Source organism: Poecile atricapillus, chromosome 3, assembly GCF_030490865.1.
Source record: "Poecile atricapillus isolate bPoeAtr1 chromosome 3, bPoeAtr1.hap1, whole genome shotgun sequence".
NCBI classification, from domain to species: Eukaryota; Metazoa; Chordata; class Aves; order Passeriformes; family Paridae; genus Poecile; species Poecile atricapillus.
This window is the reverse complement of record NC_081251.1, coordinates 78,055,291-78,073,642: the sequence shown is the minus strand read 5'-3', so window position 1 is coordinate 78,073,642 and position 18,352 is coordinate 78,055,291. Positions and strand designations below refer to the sequence as shown.

At 37.7% G+C, this 18,352-nt stretch overlaps 1 protein-coding gene across 6 annotated transcripts in view; it reads left to right on the top strand.

Moving 5' to 3' along the window:
• MAP3K4 (mitogen-activated protein kinase kinase kinase 4) overlaps nt 1-18,352 on the top strand; it is a 69,765-nt gene that overhangs the window by 5,343 nt on the left and 46,070 nt on the right. For all 6 annotated transcript variants that reach the window (XR_009277141.1, XM_058834477.1, XM_058834475.1 and 3 more), the window contains exons 2-3: nt 11,682-11,872; nt 15,836-17,217. Coding sequence is in view for 5 of the 6 variants with exons in the window: in XM_058834477.1 (XP_058690460.1) it covers nt 11,682-11,872; nt 15,836-17,217 (1,573 nt within the window). In the remaining variant the exon portion in view is untranslated. The remainder of the gene's footprint in view (nt 1-11,681; nt 11,873-15,835; nt 17,218-18,352) is intronic.

Here is an 18,352-nt window from a genome sequence, read left to right as displayed (position 1 = left end):
ACCCTAGATCTGGGCTGTCTTAGCGTAGAAGAGTAATCTTCAGAGCCTGAATGGAAAACACCCAGGCATTTCCTGTGCAGGGCCATTTCTGACCTCTGCTGGATTCTGCTTATTACAGGACAGTTTATATGAGTCGGATGTGGGTGTGGATAATGTGGTGACAACTTTACCCAGCAAATGAAAACTGAATTAGCTATTTCAGAGTGAGCTGGTGGGTGGGAAGGGGATGTCTCAAAACAATTAGGTAGCCTTAATTTGTGTAGGGTAATGCATGTACTCCATCCACTGTGATTCACTTCTGTGTGTGCTTTGTGTCCCAACTTCACACCTGCCTCTCTGCCTTTATGCAGCACTTGCTTTTACTTAAATGTAATACAAGTGAAGTATCTGAAGTTTTTTCAAACATTATTATTTTGATTTAAATTTTGGAGTCATCATTAGGTGTTTATTCTTGGGGCTGTGAAGTCAGAATCTTGTTGAAGTCGGTTTGTTTTGCACAGACTTGGGTGTTTGAAATGCTTTTGATGGCACATCGCTTTTAATCCTGTTTGTAGAGTATGAATGTGTTCTTATGATAAAGCATTCTGGCTAGTGCTAAAGTGCATTGCTATAATGCATTCTCTTTAAGTTAACTTTAGTTCTCGTGGAGAAGTATTCAGTCATTGTGAATTAGCAATATACCTACATTTGTTTAATAAACAAAGCTGATTGACTTGTTGTTTTGAGACTGCCCCCTGTGAGAAATCTGCTTGTCTTTGTGTGAGGAGTCTCTCTTGTTAGAATATAAATGCAATGGCACGTTTTGTCAACTGAAGGCAAACATAAAATATGTTTATAGGTTTTTTTAAAATTACATAGTCCTTAGTCAAAAGCATTTGCTTGTGAATCCCTCCTCCAAAAGCACACACTTTTTCCCAGGTCTTTCTTTCTTGAAGCACACTTCGGATGGGGGAGAGAGGGGAGGCAGCTCTAAACTGATAAATGCTTAGGGAACCTACGAGCAGATGTTGATTTGAGATAGAATTGCACTTTGACCTTGGTTAGCATGCAGTGGTTATGGATAAGTGAAAAGATACTACTGAAGAGTTTTGTGAAAAATCCACATTTAAGTATCAATCAGTAAAACAAGTGGAAAGTTTTCAAGACAAGATGTTTCCACTTGGATGATTTAGAATGCTAATTAAAACAGATGCATTTGGTGCTTCTTGATTATTACCCATAGGCTTTAAATTTCCCAATCCCAGGCTTTCCCAAGGATTTTCTGGCACAAAATCCACGATAGAGAAAAGTGAGGCCTTAAGCATGTCCTTTGTTGGGACTTTGTCCTTTGTTTAGCGGCACTGCAAAGGCATGAAGAGCCATAGGGCTACCCTGACTTGTGCCTTGATTGCTTGTAGCCCTCTTTTCTCCTGGCATACATGCAGTGAAAGGGGTGAAGGAAGGACCAAGGCTGTTAGTAAAGTGGAACAGAATTGTGAATTATGTGGAAGTTTCCTCTTTGCTGGGGAACTTTTCTGTAGTCAGTAGTCTATCTATCAGATTTGTTGTCTGTAGGATGCTGATGAATTGGGCTGTCAGTCTGCAGCATCTGTGGTTTGGGGGAAGCCTGAGGTTATGTCATGAATTGTGCTCAACATATTTTCCTGCTTGCCAGACTATCTGTATGGCTGATGGTATATGAGCAGTGAAAGAGTTTATTTTATTAACAGCATAGCTTCAGTGGGAAAAATGATTTAAGTATATAGAGCTTTGACATAGTTTTTTTTTTTTTTCTCCCATGCATTTAAATGAGGTAAGATGTAATCTCTATTCTACATGTATTGCATTTTCTTGTTTACATGTGCAAGATTGGGATGAATGACTGATTGCTCCACCTACGCACAAACACACATGAAGTGCTAGTTGAGATGTCTTTGGCATTTGTTGCAGTAAGGATTAGTCTGTGTTGTGTGGCTGCTTGGGTTGTTTTTATGTCTGTTAATTAATGCTGTCTGTGTCAAGGTTGGTTTTACTATTATGTAAGCTAGTGATATTGACCTTTGTGGAATGCAAATTGTGCTGTGATGAAAACTGAATTTAAAGGAAAGCATAGGGGATGTGCAGTAATTCTTACTTCAGGGAGCTAATTGGGATTTTTAGAGGCTTATAAAGGTTTGGTTTCCATGACAACCACACTTCTTAAATTATATAAGACCATTCTTTTAAACTACATCTAAAATACATTTAGAAGACATTTTTTCTTAGTACCAACTGTTAATCAATAGTGTGTTGACCTCTGTCAGCGCAGGAATCTCAGCTCGATTCTTCAGTTGCATGGTTGGACTTGCTGTTGTCTACAATATTTATGTTTGCAGAACTGTTACTTTCCTTCAGTTTTATTCTTCTCTCAGATGTTAACTGCACTGATGCTACATTTAGTCTGTAATTTATCAACTAAATAATTTTTGAATTTTAAAAAGTAACTTAGAAGCTTATTTATATAAGGAGTTGATAAGGGTCCCATGCTCACTCTTGGCTTACTGCAAACAAAAAACCAAATGAGAATGTTTGTCTTTAACATCTGAACTTGAGTGTTTGTGAATTGTCAAATGATCACTTGTGTCCAGTCCAAGAACTCTGTGTGTAAAGTCATATCAATTTGTCATGAAACCCAATAGGTTTATTCTGGAGCCAGACAAGATGGGATGCAACTATTGTGCTGATGAATGTCTCCTGCAGTCTTAGGGTAGAAGCAGGAAATTAGTTCTGTTCCTTCTGTATCCTGCTGATATTCAGTTGTACTGTCATGTGTTGCTTTCTAATGTGTAAATGTACAATTTATTCTGCTCTTGGCTTACTTGTGCTGCTGGTTTACTTGCTGTTGCTTTTCCTGCAAGCAGTGTCTGTAAAGGTTTTTACCATTTTGGCTGTAGAACATCCATTCAGTTAGTCATGCCTCTATTACTTCTTGGCCTCACTGTAGAACTGTCCATGGGTGTGACCACTGAGCTTTTGGGATGCTCCAAATAGCGCAGAGTACTGAAGTCCCATTGCATTGCATGGTTTTTCCAAACGTCAGAGACAAGAAGTCCAGCATGCTGTGCTTAGACACCAGCTTCCATTGAAAACCTATTTCACTTTCAATGCTTCACCTTCAGGGTTCTTGTAGACTTTGACTTCATCTGAGTGACAAAGTGAAACTTTGGGATCATAACCAGTTAGATTTTTCTTGTCTAGGAATGGAACTTTCTTCCAGAAGAATAGAGTGTGTGTGGGAGAGTGGGGAAGAATGATTGTTACGGTTCTTGTCTTTAATCACAGGTTGGTGAATTTCCCAGTTTATCACTTGTATATATTTATAGTTGAACCTAGCAGCCTAACACTCTTTTCCCAGTAGTATGTAACTTTTCTTGGTGTAGCTTAAATTTTCCAGAAAATTCATGCAGATGTGTTAGTACAGATTTTTCATAAATAGTTCTTAATTTACTTTACTATATTGGTGTCTGGCTTGAGACCTTGGGATTAGATCTGTGCAGGTGCCAAGAGCTTAATTGCAGCACTTACCCTTTGGATTGATACTGTAGTACGTAGTGCTTAAACATTAGTGAGGAAAACATATCTCAGAGATTCTTAAAAAAAACCAAAATCAGTTCAAATTCCCAAATATGAGCTAGGATATAGTTAGGGTTGAAAAGGAGAAGCATGGGTCTGGAATCAATGAATGTTTTAACATCAGTTATTAAGTGAAGAGAGCTGGGTACTTACTGGACTGGGTGAAGCTCTCTTAGCTTCTGTTTCTACAGTGCTAACCTTTGATCCATTTGCAGCCTCACTTGGCAGGCTTAAACATGGATTTGGAAACCTAACAAACCCATCAACACTTTCACACTTTGTTGCACATTATAGAACAAGGGTAGAATTAAATAGGCCTTTTTTTTTTCTTTCAAAATAAAATATGGCATAGTTTTAATTAAATAATATATTGGGGGCAAGCTCAGAGATGAATCTACTGTAAATGCTGTTACATCATGGTTCAAGATTGTATTAAAAGTTATAATAATCCAAGATGGAAAAATCAGTTAAACTTTCTCTGTTTTTGGATTTGCTAGTAAAAAAGAACAGAAAGTTCTGAGTATTTTTTTTCTGAGATGAGAACATGAAGAACTGCCAAAACTTTTATAAGAGCTCTATTTTATTTATTTTTTATACTTATTTCTAGTTGGTATAACTTGCAGAAGACAAATTGCTTCCTTAGATAATTTAAATATGTCTCAGTAGTGCTTTTCACTACTTGCTATAAAAAGATATGAATACAACTTTGCATTCTGCTTAATTTATTCTTGAATCAATGTTTGATCAATTTCTTCTTTTTGACGTTTGCCATGTTATTTTAGTCAGCAAAAAGGTGCTTCAGTACCTCACCACTCTTTCAATAGCTTTTGTTAGGTTTTTCTGTAACTTTGTCTTTCTGTTGTAGAGTAAGCACATATGGAAGCTTATGGAACATAAGGAATATAGGAGAATTTTGGGAAAGGTGCCAAAGTAGTTGTAATTTGCAGAACTGACTCTGGTAGCTTCCAGATCTTGAAAAGGAGAAAATTCTGTTAAAATGTTTCTGTTAAACTAAAATTTGCTATTAAGTACATTAACGCTGTAATGACATTTGTAATGCCTAGTCAGATTTGCTTGAGGTCTACTGCAGAAATGAAGTGTGTTCACACTTTGTGTCCTTCTGTTCTAATTAAACTGTTTAATTGAGAGTTACCAAGGAAGAAAAGTTGTCATTTGGAATCAATTGCAGTTCAACTGTTTAGCTCAAAGATGCACGTTAGTCTTTTCCCCAGTAGTGACTTTTATCTTTTCCTTGGCAGTTTCTGGAGAAATGGTGGTAGTTTTGTCAGAGTGCAGTCTTGCTCCAAACCGCTGTTTGTATTGCAGCAGGAATACTTGCTTTATATTGCTCCCAAAGCTGATGTGGAATTTATTGTACTCGGTTCTTAACTTAGCAAGGTTGTAGTTTGCCTTGGGTGGCACGGATTTCATAGCAGCCTTGAGCGTCTGCATTTGTGCAGCCCTGCTACAGGTTAATTTTGAAAGATAAACAAGGTGTAAATAATGAAAAGTGGGGCTTTTCAAGGATTACTGTTACATCCTGACAATTCACTAAAGAAGTCTTAGTGTTTCAGTCATTATTTCTATGTTCCCAATCTCTTTTTCATATATTAATTTATAAAAGAAGCAGTTGGAGTTATGTAATGAATCAGTTCTTGGTGCTAATACCAGTTATTACCTTCAACATTTTCCTGCCCAAATATTTTGCTTTTGTTGTTGCTGCAAGTACAAATCTGCATTAGTTTTGCAGCTGACTCAGCTAAAAATTACTGTTCTCATCTCCTAGCATCCCTCTCTTGCCCTCCCTCAACTAGGAATGTCTGCCACATAAAATTTGCTAGCATGACATTAAGTGCATTTGGCTGCCTAATCAAAATTAAAGTGGCTGAAATTGGAAAAATCCTGCTAACAAAGGCATTCCAGCTAAGCTGGATTGTTTTGGCAGCATCAGTGAAAAACCAGGGTTGGTACTTTAAGTTATACCTGTGCATCTTGGGTGCTGGTGACTTTTGGCAAAGTATTTGGAAAGCAGAAGGGACAGACAGTCATATAAAATTGCTTCATGTGCAGCCAGAGGAGAGTGACTGAGGGCACGATTTTCACGTAATACTCAGCAGGTTGCCTTCTTCACCCTGGTCTCTCTGCAAGAGAGTGCCAGGATCTTCATCTTGATCAAGAGGAGCTTGGGTGTCACATGGCTGTGGGGTTTTTGCTTGTGGATATTGATCTGACAGGTTGCTTCCTGTGCAGAAAGGATGGCAAAAAGGGCAGGGATGTGCAACCTGGGAAGCAAAGGGTGCACTGGAACAGGTTCCCCTTCTTACCATGCCATCTTACTGTGACTGTAGTGTTGGTGATTTCTGAGGGTCTTCACTGTAAAAAGTTGTGTGAATAGCATTACATTTCATACTTGATTAAATTTTTTTTGAATATTGCTTCCTTTTTTGTGCTCTTATGGGTGTCTCTTCTGTAAGCTGTTTTAATACAAACTTAGATTCTGTAAGATTTGCATATGTAGACATACTAGATGAAAGATGCAAATGCTTTTTTGCATGTTGTGTCAGGAGTAAATGGTAAAATTACTAACTGTTGTACATAAATTCTTTGCTCTCCTTTCCTCCTCTCCAGGTATCAGCTTTTTCCACCAGTATACTGATTGTTCATTCCTAGGCTGCAGAGATAAATGATCACATATCCTGCCTTCCCCTGATTCCTTTGGGAGAAAAAAAATGTAGCTATGTACAGCTGAATTTGAATTTAGAATATTTCTTAAAACTGAAATTATTATGCTGGTACTATATCTTCTTTAAAACCTAATTTGAAATTTCCTACCTGTAAATGCTGTGCCAGATTTAAACAGGGTGCATATAGCAAAAAAATACACCTTTATTTGTATATACTGTGTGCAAATTCCTACTGTGCTGTAATAAAAAAATGTAATTAAAAAACCCTGACAAGATCTTTTCATTGCCTTCTACTGAAGGCTTCCTTTTGCTGCACTTAGGGCAGTTTATTAATGCAGTAGCATCAAACACTTCATTTTTGTATTCACACGTGTAGCAGATCTTTGAAAATACCTTATCTAAAGCTGGATGTTTAGTTGCTTCTGCTTTTGTTTCAGCAACCTTTCAGAACCATGCCCATCTTTTTAAGTTTACAGCTTCCCTCAGAATATAATTTTTAAAAAGTGGTTAAAATATAGGAGTGCATGATGCTCTCCTAACACTGGAACATAACATTATGTGTTTATACCAGGTAGCTCTCCTGTACTGCAGCAGAACTTGAAGTTTTTCCATCTTATTTTGCTGATTAGGTTGTCTAATCCTCAGTCTTTGTTACCAAGGTGCTACTGATTGTTTAGTGAAGTCCTTCCTTGTGCTATTGGTCCAGGATTACCATTACATTCTCTCCTGCAACAAAAATGAAACCTAGTAGTGCCCCAAAGAAACTGGAGCTTCTGGTTCCAGAGTTTTGTTGAGTGTGGTGTTTAGCAGTACCAACTGAATACTTTATTGCTTTTCTGTTTTAACAGGTGCAAATGTGGGTACCTAAAAATTCTGTTTGCTTTTTGCATTACTAGCAGCTGATGGGTGATGACAGTTCTTGTCAGAATATTGTTTGAAATAGACTGATTGTGACTACCTTTAAGGAGAACTGCCTTAACTTTAACAGGATATGTTTGGCAGTGCACAGTGCTTGTATTTTCTGCTGCTTTTGCTGGCTGGGAATGTGCATTACTAAGAACACACTAATGTAGCTTTGTCTTCCTACATTAATTATTGAGCTGAATCTGAGTTAAGGAGTATCTATTTGAAAAACAGACACTTTACTTTCAAAACAAAGCCACTGTATGTCAAGAGTTGGTACTTGGTAATTTGTTGCTGGACCCTGTACAGATATTGCAGTTCTTTGTATGAAAATGGCAGGGTGCCGTAAGAAGTGTTGAGAAAGAGCCTTGCTGATTCCTGCATGGTGTGATGTCTTTGAAACTGCAGGAAGCTGTTGACAGCAGCGGTGTCCAGCTTCCAGACTATTGTGGTGGGTGATGATCCTGGCTCCTGTATGGTAGCTGCCTAACCCAAATTTATTGTTGTGTGCTTGTAGTCCAGTCCATTGACCTCTACTACTCTGATTCCCAAAAAGCTTTTAAGCTGCATGTGGGATGATGAGCAATGGCTGAACCTGAGTTAATTATGCAAGTGCCTAATGTATTTCAACTCCTGCTTAAGAGGAGGGTAGCTGATAGAAAGGGAAAAGAGTAAAAAGATGTTTCCCCTGTATAGCTGTCACAGGTTTTAGGATGATCTCCCATTAATGGCTGTTACAAACTTTGTAAATTTGCATATTGCTTGAGGAAAGTGCAAAAGTTTGTGCTGGTTAAAAATCTTATTCCTTAGTGTGACTTTAGCCTAGTTAATTGTAATGTTCCCATGTGAGCCTCAGTGGTCTTTTAATTTGTTAATTTATTTTTTAGTGATAAATGAATGTGTTTTTTCAAAGGTTGTGGCCTTTATCAATAGTGGTGGTTATCAGACTTGTTGCTCTCTGTCCTGCTGCTTCAAATTTCCTACCTTGATTTCTGTACCCCCCTTCCTATTTTTGTTTGCAGGCCTCTGAAAATCTAGAATTATCTTGATTTTCATGACTGAGCTGAAGTTCTAGATACATTGCCATGACTTTTACTTAGTTAAAAAAAAACCAAAAACCAAACAAAAATCCCATTGTCATCTAGAAGTGCACATTAAAGAAATTGTGTTTTGTCTGTTCAGACTGGTGGAAATGCACCCTGGTGTAACATACAGTAGTTACTTTTTGGAAACATTCTTGGTTTCTGTTTTTTTTTGGTGCATTTCAGAGCTGTCATGGTGTTTTGGTGCTTTGGTGTTGTTTTAACCATACTGCTCTTAAAACTTTCCCAGTATTTGTGATTTATGCATCCTGGCTACAGTCATTCTTATATTCCAAGGGTAAATTTCTAAGAAGCATTTTTCTCTTTAAAATTAAGGCTGGGAGCCTGTGAATAGAATATGAGAATTAAGCACTTCTAGTTGTCCTTTGATTTAGTTTAGGCTGCTATTGGCAAATAGTAACTGCATTTGTCACATTTCTAGCTTTCACTTTTTGTGTGTAGGCCTAATTAAGATTTGGATGGTTCTCACTGGCTGTGGGGGAGAAAACCTGCATAGCTTGGTAGCTAAGAAGAAATTAGCGTTGGTTAATGTTTCTCAACCCAGGTTGCAACAGTATTTAGGAACCAACAATTCTGTCTAATAACCAACACTATAATCTGATTCAGGCTTGTCAGCACTGCGTTTTATAGATTGGCAGATTTAATTAGTCTATGGTTAGTTCATGACAGTAAATAACACACAAACATTGCAAATGCTGTGTCAGTAATCTGTAGAAATTGTAACTGATTTTAATACTAGAGTGTTGCTGCTGAAGATCATGTCTGGTGTTGTCTGGATTAGAAAAATTGATCCTATCACGTCAAAGCTGATGTAGCTGCTTTAGTTCAGACCCTGTATATTTAGTGCATTGTTGTACCATAAGGCGTGCACTGGTGAAACTGAATAATTGTGTTAATTGGCACTGGTTTGAGCTCTGAATTGAGGTATAGTCTTTGCACACAAGCCCTAAACTGAGTATGCTGGATTTTTAGATTTTAGGTTGCTTTGCAACCTGTGCCTTTGTCTCTCTAAGCAGACCAGGCAACTTTGGTTAGGTCATCTCACCAGTTGCTAACAGGGCTGGTTCTGTTGTTACGAATGAGGGCATGACTGTTTGTTTTGTGTTATGATTTAGACTGCTGCATGTTTTGTGTCTGCTGTGCGTCTTATCAAAGAACATATTACTAAATTATCCAGCAAAAATGGTTGAATGTTAAATAAGTCATATGGGATTCCACTGTATAGGTATGTATATAATTCAGGTATGAGGTTGGAGAGTAATTTGGATCCTTCTGGCACTCATGCCTTCTCATCAGACATAGCAAGAAACAAACAAGATGGAATTATAGAATCATTTAGGTTGAAAAAGACCTCTAAGATTGACTGTAAAGTAACACGTTCAAGTCCACCAATAAACCATGTCCTGTAAGGGCCACATCTACAGATCTTCTAAATGCCTCCAGCAATCGTGGCCAAATTAACTTGAAGTTCCTTAAAGATCACGTTATTTGGCTTGGTGGAGAGGTTTGATTGTTAAGTTCTTCAGAGAGGTTGCTTACTTATAAACAGAAGGAAAATGGTGTTTTCACTGGTCTTTCCTAATGAGGTAACTTGTCCTAGTTTAAAACTGCCTTGGAGACTTAACGTGAGTGCTTGCAGGATCTGTTCTGCCAGCCTCTGCAAGAGCATCGGCACCCCGCCCTGTGCCTTGCCTGGCCAGTGAGATCACTATAAAAATAAATGGCTCCATAAGCACTGGAACTAATGACTTCTGTTTTATGTGGTTTAGTCTCTTGTGGTTGATTTGTCTTTGGCAAGATCAGAGGGGTGTTCTCTGCCTGAAAGTGTTTTTTGCAGCAGGGCTGTTTGCAAGTGTTCTCAGAAATAGAGCTCTTTGTTTTTTGCAGTAGGGCTGTTCACAAGTGTTCTCAGAAATAGAGCTCTTCTGGTGTCCAAAAAGATGTAAACTTGAGTTCCACTTTCCAAGCTCGGTGCTTACAAGATGCATTTCTCTTACTCATCCACCTATTTTCACAAGATCTATAGGAGCAGTTGTAAGACTTTTTTTTATATTTGGATAGTGAGGGTTGACTAAATCACATTGCTAAGACACAGTAACAACATTATGTCCCAAGGCAAGGAAACCAGGCTAAAAGTATTGGTGGTTTTGTGTTGTCACTATGACCAGATTGTAGGGTGCTCCTAAGACTCCAGGTGGTGCTGCGGTACCACCTGGGTCATTTTTGTTGGGTAACCGATAAAGTTTAGCTGCAGAAGTTGGTGAACTTGCCTGCTGCCTTCTCAAAGCTGAAAGAGTAGAGTGAGAAGAGTAAAGTGCAAAGAACATTTCATGCACTAAATGTTTCTGTGGCTTTTTAGAAGACATAACTGTTCTGCATGCTAAGGTATTTATTTCTGTTTATAGCTAAAGGCCAAGAAAAAGTTTAGGATCTGTGTTTTGTTTTTTTTTTTGCTTTGTTAGCCTTACTGCTGTTCTACTAGCTGGCAATATTCTGACATATTTCTTGCTGCAGTAATCAGACTCATTTCACTAGAGTATGAGTTACATTCCTTGTCTGCCCCTAAAATAGTAGCAAGTAAAATAAAATTTGTGATTCGAGTGAAGTTGCAGTTACTGGATACTGATGCTCTCGTGCACTGATTTAGATTGACTGTTTCTTTGCCTTAGTGTCTTTTACTAGAGTGAAGAGTTACTGAGAGTTCTGCAGAGTAGTTTTTTGCATGCCTGTTTCAGAAATAGGTAAAGAAATAATAAGCAAACCATTTCTTTCTTTGAGAATGGTGTGTGTTCTTCTCTCAGATATGTGTTAAAGTAAAAGAATTCCATGTATGGCAGCACTGGGGAGTGATAGTATTCATTTATTTTAATGGTATTAATAATCTCAATGTTAAAATGTGTGAAAAATACTTTCAGTTCTTCTATGCTAGATAAAAGTCTTGTGAAGGGTGGGAGAGTGATTTTAGAAGTTGTCTTTGTGGTATGAGGGGTTTAGGGGGTGGAGTGTTGAAGGGAAGAGTTCTGCTCTTGTCCCTGCTACTGATTAGATTGAATGTCTTGCATTATGTTTGTGCATTTGAACCTTTATTTCATGCACCTCTTAGTTTAGGCTTGCCACAAGTTTTTTCAGAAAGAGATACATATATGTGTATGTTTAGATCATGTTCTTCTAGTGACACTGCCTATACCATCCTCTTTCTATGTCGGCTATTATTTATTTGGTTGGAAACACATCCTTAGGGTTATGAAAAAACTGGGGTAAATGTACGTAGATGTGACAGTAAAATATAGAAGGTTGATTTGGTTGTGGTTAGGATTTATGGATGAATTAGCTTTCTAAACAGATATTGCACGTAAAATTTCTTCATCTTGAATGTAATGGTTTATCTTATTCTCTGCAGGAGAGAATGCAAATCAGGAGATGCTACTTGCAAGATCTCTGAATCTGACCCTGAGGAATTATCAGATGAAGCAAGTGCTGACACTTTCTATGGTGCTTCTCCCCCTAGTACACCCCGCCAGATGAAGCGTATGTCAACAAAGCATCAGAAAAATAATGTCAGCAGACCTGCTGGCCGCTCCACTTTGAAAGGTAGGTGTGGTGTGTTGGCTTTTTTCCTAAAGTGATCAGTAATAGCAGTAGCCTTTTGTTACCTGGTGGAGGGGTTGTACAGAAGGTGGGGCTGGATACTGAGGTACAGTGAAAGAACAGGAGACAGCTGTCATGAATTGCAACAAGGGAAGACTCTTGGGTATTAGAAAAAAAAATTGCGATGAGAGTGCTTAAACAGTGAACAGTTTACCAAATGGGTTGTTGGATTGTGGAATCTCTATCTTTGAAGATTTCTAAAACAGAACTGGTTAAAATAATGAGCAGACTAAACTAAATAAACCCATTTTTGAGCAGAAAGTTGCAAAAATTACTCTCAGAAGTACTTTTTAATCCCTTTTTTCTGCAATTCTGTGATTTGTGGTAATGGTGTAGTTGCTTTTCTGCTCAGTTTTCATGTTCTGAAGCACTTCACAGGCTGTTTATTGCAAAATACAGTTTTCAGTGATTATTCTTTAATGTTAGTGAAGCACTTTAAAGTGTAGTTACTCCTGCTTGCTTCTGATGCTTCAGCGTAGAGATAACGGGGGGAAAACCCATTCTTGATACATGTTTTTTTCCTAATGTTGCTAAGTAATCATACCAAATAATAAAACTTTTTAGCTTAAAGTGATTGTTTTGTTGTTGTTGAAATTGCACGGGTGCAAAAAAGCCGTTTAAGATTGTATGTTCAGTATGTTCATACAGACTACGACTAGGTTTTTGTGGGATTTTTTTTGTTGTTTGTTTTATATATTTTTAAACAAAAAACAAACTATGTCAGGCAATTATTTGACAGAGTTATGGCAGCTTGACTACTGCCAATTACTGTTTTGGAAGCAATTTTTCAAATTGCTGTGCATGAAACAAGGAAAAATTAGTGTGCATAACAGGGATAACATTTTTGAGGTAAAATGTAGAGAAGAAAAGGGTAAATTGTTTGAGGTAAATGAGGGAATATAGTCAACTCTTTGGTTGTGTAGAACTGTCGAATGCAAGTTCATAATAAATGAAGGGCCAATACAAACATTTTCCAAAACTTCTGTTTCCCTTTCACTTCATGCAACCTCCAAATAATGTCACTGAAGAGAACATTCACCAAAATACCTCTTTCTCATATGAAATTACAGAGAAATCTTGTTACTCTTGCCAGTTAACTGTAGGCATTGGAATTATTAAGCCTCTTTAACTTTGCTAAAAGGCACATTTAAAAGCCAGTAAAATTCTTCTGTTGCAACATTAACTCTATTTTAACCCTGTATATAGTGATTATGTAAACTTTTCTTGCTTTTAGTGATTTTTTTTTTTTTTGTTGTTATTGTTTCATTATGGGCTTTATGGAAGTGTTAGTTTCTAAACAGACATTGTGATACTAAAGAAATATAATGTATTATATTTCATTGTTAGCCTTTGCTTCTAAACACATGTGGAAGATTGATACCTTTATAAGAAACAAGGAGCTGTTGTTTATCCCTGCATATAGATTTTGAGTTTTGAATTTTTTATTGTGAGGAGAATGGTTCTTACTCCTGGCATGATAATATCCTGTTTGTTGTTTTCATGAGTATCTTAAAATATCTTTGCAATTTTTTATGATTAATTGGATATTGTTGTGTAAAGTATTTTTTTCTGGAAAGTTCATAATTTTTTTTTAAACTTTGCCTATGTGTACCATCTCAGAACAGATATTTTGTATTATGAAGAGGAAAAAAACTCCACCCCAAAATCTTGTGGGGTAGTTTGTTGACCTTGAATGCGTATGCATATACTCTTACTGAGCTTGGATGGTTATACTTCAGTAAGAGAGTTCATTTAGGGGTTGGTTGGATATAATTAATCACTTAAAACAGTAAATTTTAAATAACTTCAGATGTTTACAAATAAGATTTAAGTTATCTTTTTTAGACAACTGAAAGAATTTTGGGAATTAGGGGCTTGGTTTACTTGAGCTTCTGATACTTGGTTGTTTAATTTCTGTCACACCAAGTTCCTTACAACTTGTATTTAGTATCCAAAAATAAATCGATGCAATAATGTTTGGTTTCTGAATTGTTTCTCCTGAAGCCCAAAACCTACGTGGCTCACATTTTTCTAAGCTAAATGCACTTCAGACGTGCTTGTAAGATCTGTGTAAGATCTGTGTCTCCCGAACTCCATGAATGCTTGCTTACTTACTGAAGTGTTAGCTTGTCCATGTGCTATGTAAAAGCAGTGCCTCTGTCTGCTCTTTAGTATAAAATTTTTGCAGCTTCATACTGGAAAGGGAGCCACTGTTCACCCTGCTTTCCACCCCCATCATGTTCTTCACATGCACTTTGTCATATTTTCTTTTAATGACCTGTTTAACATCTCAGACTCCACCACATGCTCCCTCTCACTAACTGATAGTAGCTTAGTTGTGAAACCCCTTGCCCTTTGTAGCATTAAAAGTAATCATAACTCAAAATTTGTCAGTACAGCTGAACTTTTTTTACAGATTAATTGAATTCTACATTACAATTGTGCAATACAGTTATAGCATTGATATTAATTTATTGCAGGACTGTCAGGTGTATTTGAATCATTGGTGTCTATTTGATGAGAGGATTTTGAAACAATTTTTAGATTGTTGTGCCTGGGAATGATGAACATTCAAGTATTATGGCTTTTTGGATGTCTAATAATGAATAATTTTTAACTTACCTTTCCTTCAATGTGTTTTGGTGGTGTGGGAAATCTGAAGATTGATGATAAGGGAGAATAGCATGCCAAAAATACAAACTGAAGGGATCTAGAAGTTCTTCTATCTAGAATGTAAGTTAAGAAAGTGATCTTTACATGTAATAGGATTTTAATTTATTTTGCAGGGCCACCAAAACCTTCAACATCAAAGGGCTGTTAGAAGTTGATTAATTTCTAATCTGCTTAAAATCTGTGTGGAGGGGGTGTATGTTTCATCTCTGTCAAGCTCCATTTTCAGTCTGCTTGCCTGCCAATGCAAAATGCCCCTTCCTGCATTTTGCCTGGTCTAGCTCTCTGGCCAGGGAAAGTAGACAAAGTATTCAGTCATCATTCTGAAGTCCTTTCTGCTCTTGAGTGAGCAGAGGCCCTGTGACCATGGAGCATGTTGTGTTTCAGCTGTGGATAAGTTGGAACTACTGGACTTCAGTAGTCTACGTACAGGTGATTCCCGTCTGCCTACCACCACTTCTGAGAGAGAGAACTGCTCTTTTCATGCCAAGTAGTTCCTCCTGTTCTGGTCCTCAAAGCCTAGACTGAACTGCTTTTCATAGTTTTGAGGAAAAGTGTCAAGGTTTGCTGCTCCTGAGGAAAGAATGGGAAGCAAGGAGGAGGAGATGAACCTTTAGGTGGGGAAGGGCTGTTGTCCGTAGTAAGGAAGAAAACAAGTGTTTGTGTGTTGCAGCAGTGGGAAAAGTAGGCTCAAGGTGCTAAGGCAGTGTATTCAGATTACAGAAAGGTTCACAGAAGCAAGATCAGCCTTCCCAAGAGGCAGGATTGGTGCATTCAAACTAAATTTCAAAATCTATATATGCTCCAGCTTTTATGAAATTGCATGTACAATGGAGTCTCTTTAACTGTTTGACTTGGATGCTGTAATAATGCTTTGTTGCATTTTGAGTTTTTGCTTAGGAAGTTGTGTGACAAACGTGTGTAAAATGAGCTTGGAAACCATTCTTTTACTTTTGGTCACACTCAGTTCTCAGTAGGTGTGGCATACTCAAGATGAGAATTCTGTGAGGTCCTTTCTACAAAAGAGGTAAAGCAAGAGAAAAAGAAAAAAATCCTTCAGTTTTGGGTATAGTAGTGGTCACCTCTAATAATAAGACTAAATTTTATTTCTATCCATGCCTATTTGGTTTATTGATATTTAACATTTTTATGCTCAACCTAACAAAGGTGATTTGTAACTGAATTAAAAAATGCTTTTCCTTGTTGCTGCAGTCACATTCTTTTCTTTGCTTACAGAAAAGATGAGTGTGCCATCTCAGTCTTTGCATAAAGACAATGGGAAAACCATTGAGAATGTGGAGGAACACAGCTACAAGCAAGGGAAAAAGATCAGGGATGCCCTAAGGACAACAGAGCGAGATCACAAAAAAAATGTGCAGTGCTCATTTATGTTAGACTCAGTTGGTGGATCTCTGCCAAAAAAAACAATTCCAGATGTTGATCTCAATAAGCCTTACCTCAGCCTTGGCTGTAGCCACGCTAAGCTTCCAGTCTCTGTGCCCATGCCAATACCCAGAACCACACGCCAGACTTCTAGGACTGATTGCCCGGCAGACCGGTTAAAATTCTTTGAAACCCTGCGGCTTTTGTTAAAACTTACCTCAGTCTCGAAGAAAAAGGACAGGGAACAAAGGGGACAGGAAAACACTTCCTCTGTCTGGTTGAACCGATCCAATGAACTGATCTGGCTGGAGCTGCAAGCTTGGCATGCTGGCCGGAGCATTAATGACCAAGACCTTTATCTCTATGCAGCCCGTCAAGCTATCCCCGATATCATCAATGAAATCCTCACCTTCAAAGTGGACTATGGAAACTTCTCCTCTGGAAAAAATGGAGCCAGTCTCAATGGTACTTCAGGAGAAGGAGTTTGCAAATCAACACATGGAACTAGTGCTTTGGGTTACTCGAGTTACCATGAGCACCTCCATCGTCAGCGGGTCTCATTTGAGCAGGTAAAGCGAATAATGGAGCTGCTGGAGTACATAGAAGCACTTTATCCATCTCTGCAGGCTCTTCAAAAGGACTATGAAAAGTATGCTGCAAAGGACTTCCAAGACAGGGTGCAGGCACTCTGTCTATGGTTAAATATTACAAAAGACTTAAACCAGAAACTAAGGATTATGGGAACTGTATTGGGCATCAAAAATCTTTCTGACATTGGCTGGCCAGTGTTTGAAATTCCTTCTCCTCGACTGTCCAAGGACAGTGATCCAGATGATGAAGACATTGATAGGGAAACAGAAGTAAAGGAGTCCTCAGGAACATGCACAGAGGAGAGTGATGGCGAAGAACAAATCTCTGAGGAGAATGTTGAGGAACTTAGACAAGCCATCAAGAACAATTTTAGTAATAAGCCAAATTTTGACTTTCAGGACCATTTTTCAAGGAGGCTTGATAGGCTTGAATCTGGGGATGACTCTGCTTCCTGGGTTATTCCAGAATGCAGTGCTGAGGGAAGCTGCAACCAACACTGTTTGACCTCTATTTACAGGCCGTTTGTTGATAAAGCACTGAAGCAAATGGGGTTGAGGAAACTAATTTTAAGACTGCACAAGCTAATGCATGGTTCATTGCAAAGGGCCCGTATGGCGTTGGTAAGGAGTGATCACCAGCTGGAGGTAGGTTACAAGTGTAAATGGATAACAGCAGTACCTCCTTGCTGTATTGTTCCTAACTGAAAATGTAGGAATTGGGATCTTATGAACATTTTGGTTGCTTAGTTGGTTTTTGAAAAACAGTGTATATTATGATTAGGAGCCCAGTTCTCCTTCCACAGAAATGAATCTGTTATTTGACTGAATTTGTGTGAAGCCCAAGATAGTTCTCTGTTCTTGTTTGTAATTGAAATGATATTTTTGTGATAACATCTTTGTTCATTATATTTTCTAATGTCTAAATCAACAAGTCAGAAAAAATACTGTGGAAAGTCAGGCCCAACAGTTGAATTGTGAGAAAAATCTACTGTGGATATGGTAATTTTTCTTGTCTTCAAGACTGGATGTTTTTCTGCAAGACATTATTTATAAAAATGTCACTATAGTTTTTTTGGTGGTTTAGCTCATCTACATAAATGAAGTACTGTGGTGGTACATTATGCTTGAGGAGAGTTGGGATAAAGGAATGGACTCAACCTTGAAATATATGAAAACAAGTCACATTAGTGTGCTGCATTCTTTAGCTGGCTTTTAGCTTAATTATTGGTTTTCTTTGGGTCATTTTATATTCTTAATTAAGAATGACTGTGCATTAATGAAACCAATGTAGGAATTAAGCAGTAAGTGAAAGATGGTAGTTTCATATTGTACAATGCGGTCACTAATTCTTTCAAGGCAGAGTATTGTTTCTTAATATAAACTGTTATCTGACTTGTAGGCATTTTTATGCTAGGTAAAATTGGTGGTAAGGATTACTTGGTCTCCTTAGTAAAGCGGCACTGTGAATTCTGGCCAAAGGCATCTCTTAGCCAACATGCCCATTCTGAGACAGATACCATATGTGGTCTTTAAAACATTGCAGGTCTCTTAATGCTGATTGTCACATTTGCAAAAAGAATAAGAATTGTTGATCTCACTTAGATGTTATCCTTTTAGGATGAGTAAATTTATAAAGCTATTTGATTTGAAAGTTTTTATTTGTTGCTGCAAAAAAACAGTAAAAACAGTATTTGTACTGTTACTAGTGTAGATATTACTGTAAAAATGAGACTATTAGTTGAATTTTTATTTATTCTCTAATTGGTTTCAGCTTATATTT